This window comes from Equus asinus, chromosome 8, assembly GCF_041296235.1.
Source record: "Equus asinus isolate D_3611 breed Donkey chromosome 8, EquAss-T2T_v2, whole genome shotgun sequence".
In the NCBI taxonomy this organism is placed as follows: Eukaryota; Metazoa; Chordata; class Mammalia; order Perissodactyla; family Equidae; genus Equus; species Equus asinus.
In genome coordinates, this window is record NC_091797.1 from 36085325 (window position 1) to 36099817 (window position 14493).

At 40.5% G+C, this 14493-nt stretch overlaps 1 protein-coding gene across 1 annotated transcript; it reads right to left on the bottom strand.

The window, feature by feature from the left end:
* Positions 1-12113: 12113 nt before the first annotated feature.
* Positions 12114-13383, bottom strand: LOC106843496 (olfactory receptor 10C1). The gene has a single exon (XM_014860530.2). The coding sequence runs from the start codon at positions 13347-13349 to the stop codon at positions 12411-12413; it is 939 nt and encodes a 312-aa protein (XP_014716016.2). The 5' UTR covers positions 13350-13383; the 3' UTR covers positions 12114-12410.
* Between the last annotated feature and the right edge of the window lie 1110 nt (positions 13384-14493).

The following is a 14493-nucleotide window of genomic DNA, read 5'->3' on the forward strand; positions in this document are numbered from 1 at the left end:
ATTGTCATTCTTCTTCAGTCCCCATGCTGCCCCTTGTGGCTTCTCATCTGCTGGGTTTATATGCAACTTATAGCTATCTCTGAGTTCTTTAAAAGAGATGCATCTGTGAATACCTCAAAGCCCTAACATGCATATCTCATGTGTTCCAATGCTTGCTCTGTTCATTTAGCAAGTATTTATGGAATGTAGTGTGTGCAGGAGTTGTGCACTTCCTGAGCCCCAACCGCATGACCTGAGAAAGATGTCATTTGAAGTGTGAAGTAGATTTAGATTTGTTCCAGAAGTATAAGGGAGATGCAATGAGTTCTCCTCTCTCTTCTAGGTAGCCTTGTAAATTTGTGAAAAATAAAACATTTTTCTGATTCGAAATGTGATGCTGCTCATTGTATAAAAGTTGCAAATACAAAATGTTTAAAAATATGCATAATTCCATTGCCCTGATAAACCTTCTCTTTACATTTTGGTGTATTACTCACAGACCTTACAAAAATTAGTTTAATATAGGTCTAGAGACAAATGGCCATCTTTTTTATGTATCCCAAAGTATCTCTGAGAATGAGAATGTCAGAGTGACAGGAGGTACAGTGGAACTGCAGTCAAGTTCCAAGGCTCTTTTAATCAACCTGTTTACCAAGATCAGCTCTCACTTTTTTTTTTTTTGGACAATATTGGCCAGTGATATTTTCATGCTCACTTAATCTTGGGGCCATCTGGTGATATTCCCAACATATTCTAATCCATATGTTTTTGACACATTGGAGATTTTTAAAGCCCAATATGTTACCTTGGATTGAGTGTTGGGAGAAGTCTGGGGAAAAGTTCTTTCTGTCCTGAGAATATGGAATGAGAAAGGCCTGGTGTTGTCATTGGCAGGTGATGTGGTGACATGGCTTGGGGACAGCAGCAGGTACACTCTGGTGTCTTCAGCACTTCTTGGCTCCCACTGGTCACTGGCAGTACTGTGGCAGGCTCACTGATTTGTCACACGTCTGAGACCATGTTGAGTGAGTGGTAAATATACAGATTATCCTCTTGTATGGTATGTGTGGATGCATGAATCATTTTGTGCACGTTTTTGTGCCTCATGCTCAGGAAGAAGTCATGCATATGATGAATTCTTATTTTTAAACATATAAAAACTGTTCCACAGCCATCCCCTAGCGTTATCGTTGCCCACTAGCCAACGGAGAGAACTCTATGTCTCTCATCATTATTTACGGAGGTCATCTGTATATGCATGTCTATTGATGTATATATGTGTTTATAATTGTATAGTTATATGTGTGTTTCTGTCTCATTTTTGTTTTGGATTCCCAGAGCTCATGCGTAGGTTTACAAGAACCCAAGACTAAATTATACACATTAGATGTAGTAAATGGAGCCACCTTCCCAGTCTTCATACTAATGGAAGGGGACAATTGCAGATAGCCCAAGACATAGATAAGATGGTGAAAAATTAAAAAAGTAATTTTTATTTGGCTTTGGAATATGGTTCATTACTATGTTTAAAGCAAACTTACCACATCAGCCCACAGGTTTTTTTTTGGTTTTTGTTTGTTTGGGTTTTTTAAAACATATCTTATCTCAACATGTTTCAGAATCAAAATAATAGCAAATACTTTTGCAGTATTTACTATCTACTAAGAATTGTTTAAAGAACTTTAAGTATATTAACTCATTTTAGATTTGCAACTTTTTATGAGTTAGATACTATTATTTTCATCTCTATGATGACAATAGAAACCGTACAGAAACTTCATGAGACACTGAAGCACAGAGTGGGTAAAATACTTTCTTAAGGTCATAGAGCTAGTCAGTGGTGGAACTGGGATATGAACAGTCTGACTCCAGAACTCGTGCTGTCATCTTCTAAGATATATTGCCTCTCCCCTCGTTAAACATGAGCTAAAGCTGACTGCGATGTATTAGCGCTTAGGGAAGAATATCCCATGGAAAGATATTTCTTCCAAGTTCAAATTAGATTCGTTACCTGCTTTTTATGATTGTTTCATCTGTTGACTTCAGAATCATTTTTTGTATCCTATGGTCCAGTGGGACCTTGGACCTAGGAGGAAAGACCTTGTAAATTAAAAGATGAAATCATCTCCTAGTATGTAGGAAATGTGTGAGGCAGCTTTAATGAAGATGGGCCCACATGTGGAAATCAGACCGTCTTCCAGTAGCTCCTCTGTTAGGGTGTCATTTGGTGAAGCTTTGACACTTTTAAAAGTATTGGTCCCAAGATATCAGCTATGCTAGCACTCATGTAGAAGGAAAAACAAATTCCAGAGCCATATAGTAAACATTGTACATCAGCTTCTGGTTTGGGATCTCTTCATTACTGCTTCTGACCATGGTGATCTGGAGAATTGCATCAACTTTCTATGGTTTGTGTGTGGATCCATCAATTCCCGGATTTTATGTGGTGGTCTGAATCTTTAGCTGTCATCTCCTTACCACCCCACACCCTAGGCCACTCCACCCATCCAAAGCCAGTGTCCTGTGTCCTGGAAATGTAAACTTATTCTACGCTCTAAAGTCATAGAATGTTAAAGCTAAAATGGACCTTAGAAACAATTCTTTTCAAATAAAGTGTTTTGTTGAGGTGTACCTTACATACCATAAAATTCAGCCATTTTAAGTGTACAATTCAATGACTTTCAGTAAATTGAAAGAGTTGTAAATCATTACCACAATCTAATTTTAGAATATTTCCATCACCCCCAAAAGATCTCTTGTGATCATTTGTAGTCACTCTCCATTCCCACTCCCAGCCCCACACAACTACTATTTCACTTTCTGTTTCTATAGATTTGCCTTTTCTGGACAGTTCATAAAGACAGAATGGTATCTTTTAAAAAACTGCCAAACCGTTTTCATAGTAGCTGCATCATTGTACATTTTCACCAGCAATGTATGAGAGTTCTAGTTTCTCCACATTCTTACCAACCACTTGTTATGTGGTATGAAGTGGTTTTAGTTTTATTTAGATCTTTTTTAATTTTTCACTGTGGTTTTAGTTTTCATTTTCCTAATGACTAATGGAGCTGAGTATTTTCCATGTGCTTATTAGCTATTTGCATATCTTATTTGGCAAAGTGTGTATTCAAATCTTTTGCCCATTTTAGAACTGGGTTATTGGTATTATTGAGTTGTAAGAGTTCTTTATGTATTCTGAGTCCAAATCCCTAATCAAATACGTGACTTCTAAACATATTTTTGCCCAGTCTTTGGCTTGTCTTTTCACCTTTTTAATGGTGTCTTTTGAAGTGCAAAAGATTTTAATTTTGATGATTGAATTTATCAATTTTGGTTTTTTTTCATTTCATGCTTTTGGTGTCATATCTAAGAAATCTTTACCTAAACTGGGCCATAATTCTTTACCTAAATTAAGGTCCTGTAGACGAAACTAAGATCTCATATATTTTCCTGTGAAAGTTTTAGTTTTAGCTCTTATATTTAGGTCTGATATCCATTTTAAGTAAATTTTTATGTGTGATGTGAGGTAAGGGTCTAAATTCATCTTTTTGTATGTGGATATCCAATTGTCCCAACAGCATTTGTTGAAAAGACTATCTTATTCCAATTGAACGATCTTGGCACTTTTGCCAAAAATCAGTTGACCAGAAATGTCAGGATTTATTTCTGGACTCTCATTTCTGTTCCTTTGATCCATATGTGTATCCTTAAGCTACTGCCACACTGTCTTGATTACTGTAGCATTATAGTAAATTTTGAAATTGGGAAGTGGAAGTTCTTCAACTTTGTTCTTTTCCAAAATTGTATGACTATTCTTGGTTCTTTGCATTCCATATAAGCTTTAAGATTAGCTTGTCAATTTCTGCAAAAAAACCTGCTGGGATTTTCATAGGGGTTGCCATCTTAATAATGAATTGTTCAATCCATGGACATGGAATGTCTCTCCAATTATCTTTAATAAGTCAGATAAACAGATCTTTAATTTCTCTCAGCAGTGTTTTGTAGTTTTCAGTGTGCAACTTTTGTACTTATTCTTTTTGATGTTATTGTGGTTAGAACTGTCTTACTTTTATTTTCAGTTTGGTCATTGTCAGCGTATACGAACACCATTTGTTTCTGCATGTTGATCTTATATTCTGTGAGCTTGCTGAACTCATTTATTAGTTTGTAGTTATTTTTGAGCATTTTGTAAGATTTTCTACTTACAGAACTATGTCATCAGTGAAAAAAAGGCAATTTTTTTCACAGGATACTTTTTCTCTCTTTTTCTCCCCTGGTCATACTGCTGGAAACTCCATGCTGAATGGAAGTGGTGGGAGCGAACAGGCTCACCATCCACACCTCAAGTTAAGGGGAAAACATTTTCACCATGAAATGTGGTCTTGGTTATAGGTTTTTTTTAGATGTCCTTTATCAGGTTGATGTTGTTCTCTTCTATTCCTACTTTGATGAGAGTTTTAGGACACGAATGGATATTGGATTTTGTCAAATGCTTTTCTACCTCTGTTGAGGTGATCATGTGATTTTTGTCCCTTATTTTATTCATATGGTATATTACGATATTGATGGTTGGATGTTAAACCAACTATCCATTCCTAGGATAAATCCCACTTGGCCATGGTGTATAATCTTTTCTCTACATTGTCGGATTTGGTTTGCTGATTTTTTGTTGAGGATCTTGGCATGCATATTCATGAGGGATGTTGGGATTTAGTTTTCTTTTCTTGTGATGTTTTGTGGCTTTGGTATCAGGATAATACTGGCCTTATAGAAAAGTTTGGGCATGTTTTCTCCTACTCTCTGTTGTGGAAGAATTTGTGAAGGATTTTCTCTTTACATATTCGATACTATTGACCAATGAAGTCACCTGGGCCCGGGCTTTTTTTTGGGGGAAAATATAAAATTATGAATTCGATTTCTGTATTTATTATACTTCTAGTCAGAATTTCTATTTCTTCTTGAGTTAGTTTCTGTAATTTGTGTCTTTTTAGGAATTTGCCCGTTTAAATTGGTCTATTTTTCTAATTCGTTGGCATAAAGTTATTCATAACAGTCCCTAATAATCCTTTCAATTTCTGTAGGGTTGATGGTGATGTTACCTTTTTCATTCGTCATTTTAGTAATTTGTACTTTGTCAGATTTTTCTTACTTAGTTTAGCCAAAGAGTTGGAAATTTTGTTGACCTTTTCAAAGAGCTAACTTTTATGTTAATTGCTTTTCTTTATTGTTTTTCTATTTCATTGATTTCTCCTCCAATCTTTATTATTTCTGTCCTTTATCTTGCCTTGGGTTTAATTTGCTCTTCTTTTTCTAGATTCATAAGGTGGGAGCTTATGTTATTAAATAGGAGTTTTTTCCTAATATAGGCATCCACAGCTATCATTTTACCTCTAAGAACTCTTTAGCTGCATCCATAAATTTTGATATGCTGTGTATTCATTTTTAGTCACTTCAAAATAGCGTCTCTCTCTCTTGTGATTTCCTCTTTGACCGGTGGCCACTTAATTATTTTCTTAATGGTTACCATAGGGAGTATAAGTAACTTACCAAACTTAAAACAATGTAGCTAGAACAGGTAGCAACTTAGCTTCAATGGCATATATTGACTCTGCTCCTGTCCACCTCCATGCCCCCCCCTTTTATGTTGTTATTGTCACAAATTAAATATACATTGTGTATATAGAGTCACAATGATTGTTTTAGGCTTTTTCATTTTAAATCATATAGAATACAAAAAGAAGAGTTAGGAACAAAAAATACAATTGTACTTGCTTTTATATTTATCTATGTCGTTACCTTTACCAGAGATCTTTATTTTTTCATATAGCTTCAGGTTACCTTCTAGTGTTCTTTCATTTCAGCCTCAAGAACTCCCTATAGCATTTCTCATGAGCAGGTCTACTAGCTACAAACTCCTTTAGTTTTTGTTTATTTGAGAATGTCTTCATTTCTCCATCATTTTTGAAGGATAATTTTGCCAGATGTAGACTACTTGGTTCACAGCTTTTTTCTTTCAGCACTTTAAATATGTCACCCTACTGCCTTCTGGTCTCCATGATTTCTGACGAAAAATTGGTTGTTAATTCTATGATGATCTTTCGTATTTGATGTCACTTTTCTCTTGCAGCTTTCATGATGGTTCTTTGTCTTTGACTTTTGACAGTTTGATTATAATGCGCGTCAGTGTCAATCTCTGAATTTATTCTGTTGGAGTTCATTTAACCTATTGGATGCATAGTTTCATATATTTCATCAAATATGGGAAGTTTTCAGCCATTATTTCTTCAAATATTTCTTTTTCTTTCTCTTTCTCTTCTCCTGTTCCTTTCCTTATGAATATATTTGTATGCTTGATGGGGTTCCACATTTCTCTGAGGCTGTGTTCATTTTTAAATTTTTCTTATTGTTCTTCAAATTGGATACTTTTTTTTGATCTATCTTCAGGTTTGCTTATTATTTGTTATGCCAGCTCAAGTCTGCTGTTCTTTTTTTTTCCTTTCAGTTACTGTACTTTTCAACTCCAGAATTTCCATTTGGCCTGCTTTTGGTAGTTTTCAGCTGTTTATTGATATTCTATATTTGATCTGACATTGTCATCACACTTAAAAAACTCTTTAATTCTCCCTTTAGTTTTCTGAACATATTTACAGTAGCTGTTTTGGTGTCTCTGTTACATCTAACACTTGGGCTAGCTCAGAGACAGTTCATGTTGACTGTTAGTTTCTGTATACTGGTCACACTTTCCTTTTTCTCTGCATGTCTTACAATTTTTGTTGATTACTGGATATTTTAGATAATGCAGCAAAGCTGGATCCTGATCCCAAGGGTGGCTCTTGTTGCTGCTTTTTTATTCGTTTGGTAACTTGCCTGGACTAATTCTGTGGAGTTTCTTTTCCTTCTGCATTGGCCACAGTGTTTCCTAATACTTGTTTCCTTTTTAAGACTTGCCTCTTAGAAGTCACCCTGGGTCAGCGTGGTTTCTTGGTTAGTCAATGATTGGGCAGATGTTCTGCTTGAGCCATTCAGTCTTCTATCCTTTATTGATGGATCTGGGTGGCTTGGAGAATGCATTCAAATTTCAGGCAGTTGGTAAGTTTGTTTTGCCTGTTACTTTATGTGTTTGCAAGGCCTCACATTCAGTCTAAGGTGGGTAGCTTGCTAGTATGTGCAGCCTTGTACATGTGCACAGCCTTCAGTTCATGAAGGAAAGGTAGGATCTTATTAAGGCCCACTTTGGGTGTCTTGTTCTCCAGATCTCCCTGTTAGATTTCTGACTGGTCTGCAGATTTGTTTCTTTCCTCGATCAGTATGCAGATCTCAGGGTAGATGAGCTGTTGACCTTCTCTGATTGTTTGCTACTGAGATTGCTATTATTTTGACAACTCCCTGAGCCTACTGTTTTCTCTGTTCTGCTGCAAATAAAGTCAGCCCTTTTCCCGCCCATGTTCCTGGCCTGCCCTTCCCTGAGAGAACTTTGGCGCCAGAGAGCTGGGTGGATAATGGGAACAGATCCAGGTTCAAATGCCACAGCTTCTCACTGTTTTGGCTGAGGTTTAGGAAATATTCTTGAATAAATGCTTCTCCATTTATCGGAGGCCTTTGGTCAATTTCCAGAGTCCTTGCATGGCAGTTTTTGACAAATTCGTCAAGTTTTATTGTTGGTAAGAGGAATTGCTGAGTGCCTGCCTCCACTCAGCCATACTGGAAGTCTCCCTCAACATCCCCAACTGATTATGAGCCAAAGAGAATCAGGAAATCAAACCTACTAAAGCTATAGAGAAATAATTTCATATTGGTTTTGTTTTTAAATGGTCTGAGTTTCTGATGGGAAGCCAGATCACGGAGTTTGAAACATTGTGGACACCACAAACGTGTGTATCCTTTCTTTTGGCAATATACGCTTGTTGGTGAGGAAGATTGGACCTGAGCTAACATCAGTTGCCAATCTTCCTGTGTTGTTTTTTCCTTCCCAAAGCCCCAGTATATACTCGTACATCCTAGGTGTAAGTCATTCTAGTTCTTCTATGTGGGATGCTGCCACAGCATGGCTTGATGAATGGTGTGTACGATTGTGCCCAAGATCTGAACTGGAGAAACCCAGGCCATGAGGCAGGCCTAACAGCCACTCAGCCACAGGGTGGCCCCAATGTGTGTATCCTTTTATCCCTTTATTGTTTCAGGTGCTCCATTCAGTAAATATTTATTAAGCAACTACTTAATCACCCTAAGAGACTTGTGAAGTGTGTCCTGTTTCCTCCATTTTACAGACGAGGAAAAAGGCTTAGATGGCTAAGTGATTTGCGCAGTGGGTCAATATTAGGCTCAACACGAGGGCACAAATCTCCTGATTTGCACTCCAGTACATCTCCACCCTTCTCTAACCCTGGCCTCTGCTTTCTCCCACAGACGACATTCTTCAAACCCCTTCCCTGCCGAGGGAGGGCTGCGAAGCTAGCGACCTCCAGGGACTCCTTTCCCCAGCCCTGCCCAGTAGGGACGACGTCTCTGGGGAGCCTTCTGATAAGGTTCTCTACTGGCGCATCTCGGAGGGCAAGGAAGTGATCCCCTGTTCTGCCGCTGATGGTCACTGGAGGCCACTTTCTCCTCCAGACCCACCCAAACCTTATCAGCGCTCAGAGTTCAGGAACGGCTTCCACCACCGCTCCAAGTTTAACCGCCACAAGCGCAGCCACAACGGCGAGAAGTCTTTCCACTGTCCACGGTGCAACCAGCGCTTGAGCGGGAACCCAGATCTGACGCGCCACCTGCGTAGACACAACGGCAAACCGCCTTTCTGGCGCGTGCTGCGCAGGAAGCGCTTTGGCTTCAGCTCGGACTATGGGCGTCACTAGAGCACACACACCGGTGAGCGGCCCCTCCCGTGTCCCCAGTCCACCCACAGCTCCAGTCGCAGCTCAGACCTGGCCACGCACCAGCGTGTTTACAATGGCAAACGGCCGTTCGCTACTCCGACTGTGGCCGCGGTTTTAGCCGCAGGTCTTAGCTGTTCATGCACCAGCGCGTCCACACCGGGCAGCGGCCCTACAAGTGCGGTGATTGTATCAAATATTTCAGCCGCCGCGCCAACCTCATCACGCACAGGCGGGTCCACACCGGCGAGAAGCCTCCAAGAGCCGGGTTTGCGGGAAGAGCTTCAGCCCGACCTCGCACCTCATCATCCACCAGAGGGCGCACACGGGCTAGCCCCCTTATCACTGCTGTAACTGTGGCAAGAGCTTCAGTCAGAAGACCAAGCTGATCACTCACCGGAAGCTGCTCGGGGCGGAGAGGTGCCAGTGTGGCCGACACGTGCTTCAAGTGAGGCTGACCTGGGGCACAACTGGGACATGGACAAAGTTGAACTTAGCTGCTTTCCACCCTTTCCATATTTCGAGAACCTTCCTTTTTGCCTTTGGTCTGCCTCTCATCATTCCCTCTCCACCTGTCTGGGTTCCAAGTCCTGTGACCTCTTGCTCCTAGAACTCTCCCTTAAGCTGTAAATGATAAAAGACTCAGGTAGCGAGCTTTTTCAGAAATTCCTTAAGTAAAAACTTATCTGTGATTCAAACAGAAGAGCTTTCATGAGTCTTTAAGGGTATAATTTTAGGGACCTTGTCAGGCAGTTGTGTTAATGTTTTTAGTACGTGTGCCTGGTTTGCAAACCTCCTTGTTGTTGGGGACTGCCTTCTAATAACACCATAGATGCTGATAAGCCTTTCTCCTCCTGGGAGAGTCCCACCAGACAGGGAGATGGTGGCCCTCTGTAGACCCTTTAATGTGCCTTACACAATATGCACAAAATGAGGATGAGGTAGACCAGACAAAATTGTAGAATATATAAAGTCAGGTGAAATCAGAAATCAGGTGAGTATTTCAAAAGCTTACTGTAAGCAGATGTATGTATCCTGGAAATGAGTTATAAACTTGGCTATAAGCTCAATAGTTGTCATGAAAGAGTGGAAAGTGATTACTTAGTTTCCTAAAGAGTTAAACACATACCTTCCATACAGTCCAGCTATTCCACACTTAGATATTTACCCAAGAGAAATGATAGCATACAAAAACTTGTACACAAATGATCATAGCAGCGTTATTTGCAATAACCGAAAACTGGAAACAACCCAAATTTCCATTATTAGGTTAATGGATAAACAAGTTGTAGTAAACCCATACAACGGAATACCACTCAGCAATAACAAGGAATGAGCTGTTGATACACGTGACATGGATGAATCTCAAAATAATCATGCCGAATGAAAGAAGTCAGACCAAAAAGAGTATATAGTTTATGATTCCATTTTTGTAAACCTCTGGAAAAGGCAAAATGATCTATAGTCTAAGAAAGCTGATCAGAGGTTTCTTGGGAATGGGGAATGCTGGGCAGGGTAGAAGGGAGAAATTGGCATGGAGTGTGAAAGGGGTTGGATATGTTCGTATCACGACGGTGCATATGGTTTCTCAGGTGTATACACATGTAATAACTTATCAACTGGTGCACTTAAATATATGCACTTTTATTATATGTCAATTGTATCCTCCTAAGGCTTTTAGAAAAAAGTTATTGCTTATATGACAGAAGTACAGTTATTCCCAGCACTGAGATGGGAGGGAAAGTTTTCCTTTGAGTTTCATAATGTTGCTTCTTGTAATCTTCCTCAGTGTAAACCAATGATAGAAAGCCAAAGCACCATTTAGCAATAATAGTTGTATGAAGGATGTTGTGGGGTGGGTAGAGATAAGAAGGAAGTGGAAAACAGTGCATCTAGGTATGCATCTCTCTGCTGGTCTGCTTTGGTTTGGAGACGAGACTTAGATTATCAGAAGGAAAGCTGTATTACCATCCTTTAGGCAGCCCTTCCTAAATGTTGTCCCTCTGTATTCAGGTCTTTACAAGTATTAAGGAGCAATAGTTTTAAGATTTTACTCAATTGATAAGTATACAGATGGTAGGAATATGTTAGGGACTGGGTTGGATTCCTCATTTAAAAATCAAGGAGCCAGGCAGTTCACAGTCAGGGAAGGCCGTCCTGCTCCTCTGTGGGGTAGAGAGTAAGGGTGTAACCATTTATTGTCATCTCTACTTTTTGCTGTTCTCTGACAGTTTCCTGAGAATCAGCATTATCTCCCCAACCAGACAGCAAGCACTACCTGGGTGAAATCACCACCCTGTTTTTACTTGGTATTCACCACAGTGCCGAGCAGAGCAATGGGCACATAAAGGCTTTCAATAAATGCTTGTAAAATTGAAGTGTTGGGAATAAGAAAAAAGATGTGGATTGCACTTTAATTATTAATGAATACTTATCCCGCTGAGACATCTTTTTTGACTGACTCAGCTCATCTCGTATCTTTGTTCTGTGTGTCTAACTCTCCTGTACTTCCCTATTATGTTTGCTCCCAGTGTCCTGGTTGTCTTTGGTTTGTGGCTGTGCTGGGTGGTAGTTTCCTGTAGCAGTGGTGTGTGGAGTCTCTTCCTCTATTCTCCTTTGAGTCTCTTGGTTGCCAGTGCCATTGACATTCTAAAAATACCCTTCTCTCCTCCAACAAAGGCACCTAATGTGAGGTAGATATCATCCCCTGTGCTGAACTGTCTGACTCACTAATAAAAACGCTTATTGAGACATTATTTTGTGCCAGATATTAAGCCTGGTGATTTCCAAGTCTACAAAACCCCAAGGAAATAGACTCTATTATTATCCCAAGTTTATGGATAAAGAAATTAAGGCTGGGGGAGATTATATCATTCTCCTGTGATCATACAGCTAACCAGTTAGAAAATTAAGACTTGAATTAAAATCTAACATTAAAATCTGTTCTCTCAATCACTGTGTCATGCTGGTTCCCATAAGAACTTACTGTCATTGAACTTTTCTGGCCCCTCTTCAATTCTTAAGGACTTTGCTCTTTGCCTGGTGATGGATTAAATTAGTATAATTAAATACTATACCTAATATTATATATACATAATATTAATATACATAATTAATTAGGTATAATTATGGGTGCTAATGTACTAACCAGCAGTACCACTGATGAAACAAATTTCTTACCCGGGATGTATAAATGTCAAAAAAACTTTAAGGACCTGGAAATTCTATTACCTTGATAGTCTGGTGGAGATGACATTTTATAACTTTTCCCTAGTTATCAACTTGCTCTGCTTGAAAAGTTGACCCTCCATCTTGAATTTCTTGTTTCTTATAACAGAACGCAGAATAAAGTGTGTGTGCGTGTGTGTCTGTGTGTGTGTGTGTGTGTGTGTGTTGGGAGTCTAAGGGGGGGGAGGGTTTGGCTCCAGTAGTTGTTCAAAGGTAACTGTGCCTTCTTGACAGGATGGCCTTCCCCCAAGATGGGAACCTCGCCTCCTCTCTCTTTGACAACTGGTGATTTGGGGCTGACTGAGAATTACAGTCGTGGTCATCAACCTCTGGTCAAATGTCTGCAGACTTCATTTTCTGGATGGTTCTCTTTAGGTCAGCCTTGACATCAGTGTTCCGCAGGCTATAGATGATAGGATTGAGGATGGGGGTGACCACAGCATAGAAGAGGGAAAGCAGAGGGTCAGTGGCTGGATCATAGCTGGCCTTAGGACGGATGTAGATAAAGATGGCAGTGCTGTAAAAGAGGGAGACCACGACCAGGTGGGAGGAGCAGGTGGAGAAGGCCTTGCAGCGGCCAGCAGCAGATGGGATCCGGAAGATAGTAGCCAAGATACTCCCATAGGAGCCCAGGATGAGGCCAAAGGGGCAGAGGATGATGAGGGCAGCAGCCAGGATAATCTGTAGTTCATTGAGTGAGGTGTCTCCACATACCAGCTGCAAGATGGGCTGGATCTCACAGAAGAAGTGTGGGATGGCATTGGGGCCACAGAAGGGCAAGGAGAAGATGAAGGAGGTATGGCCCAGGCCCACCATTGCTCCACAGGCCCACGCTGACCCAGCTAGCTGTAGGCACATCCGATGGCTCAGTAGAAGCGGGTAGTGAAGGGGTTTGCAGATGGCTGCGTAGCGGTCATAGGCCATGGCTGCCAGGAGGCAACACTCCGTGGCACCAAAAAAGAGAAAGAAGAACATCTGCAGTGCACAGCCAGAGCGAGAGATGTGGCGCTGACCAGTGAGGAGGTGGTGAAGCAGCAGGGGGACAGTTACAGATGTGTAGCCAATCTCCAGAGCTGAGAGGATCCGAAGGAAGAAGTACATAGGGGACCAGAGGGCAGAATCAGCTGAGACCAGCACCACAATGAGGAGGTTGCCTGCCACAGTGAGCAGGTAGATGGTGAGGAAGAGCGAGAAGAGCAAGCCCTGCAGGCTGCCCAGGTGGGAAAAGCCTACAAGAATGAATTCAGTCACCACAGACGTGTTCGTGCACATCCTGCACACATCCCTTCTGACTGGAGGATGAAAGGAATGGTAAGGGAAAGTTGCAATTACGGAACTGTGAAGAGGGCAAAAATGATGCCTCTCTGCCTCTGTTCAAAGCATTAGAACTGCATTTCTTTTAGGGTCTCATGGGCTTTGATGCAGGGCAGCCCTGAGTCCATCCTGGCCCTCGCCCACTCTTGGAAGCCAGGGTGAATGTTTGGCTCTCAGCCTAGTTCCCTCACCTGGCCTTTTCCTGATGGTGCCCAACTTTCACAGGAACACATTGAATTCTTTTTTCACTTTCTCCTGGAGTGAGGGTTGGATCATTCTGGCCCCCTTTTCACTTTTTTCTCCCTTTCTCATCCTTCCCACAAGCCTGGGGACAGAATTTCCCTTCCAGTAGACGTTTTCCTGCTCAAGGCGAGAATGTGTTCTATGTTCAGAGTGTTGAAAAATCCCATTCCAAGACAAGGGAATTTTCTCTTGTATTCTTCTTCCTCTGGAGGCCTTCTATTTCTGTCTTTTTCTTTCCTTCTTTCACATGTTTTCTCTTTCTTTTCCTCTCCACTTTTCTCCTCTTTGACCCAATTTTCTCCTCTTTTTTTCCTCTTTTTCAAGCTCCTTTTTCAGTTACCTGATCTATTCAGACTCTCTTCTTTCTCTATCATTTTGCCATTTCATGATTTTCACTGAGGAGAGAGAAAATTTGAAAGATCAACTCTTTCAAGCTCCAGGAGGCAGTTAAACAATTGAGTTATCCAAAGGAGTCAAGATCTCTCTAGTTTTTAAAGATGCTCAGGAAGGAGATGATAAGGTCTTTCTTGGTTGCTTATTTCTGAATTTTATAGACTCTCAAACTTCATCCCCTTATACCATAACACATTTGCACATCTCAAAGCTGCATACATAACCTTCACAGATCCATACACTAACATATTACGTTTCTAAACACAAGCACAGAAAGCTAAATAGCCCAATATGCTCAGATTCCAGGTTCATCTAAGGTCATACATAAATCATGTATTGTATATACATACAAATATCACTACAAACAACAATGAAAGTGAAAACACCTTTAACATAAAAATATAAAAACACCCAGAGATACAATTAAATACATGCATAAATCCAAATTCTATGCAGAAATATAATC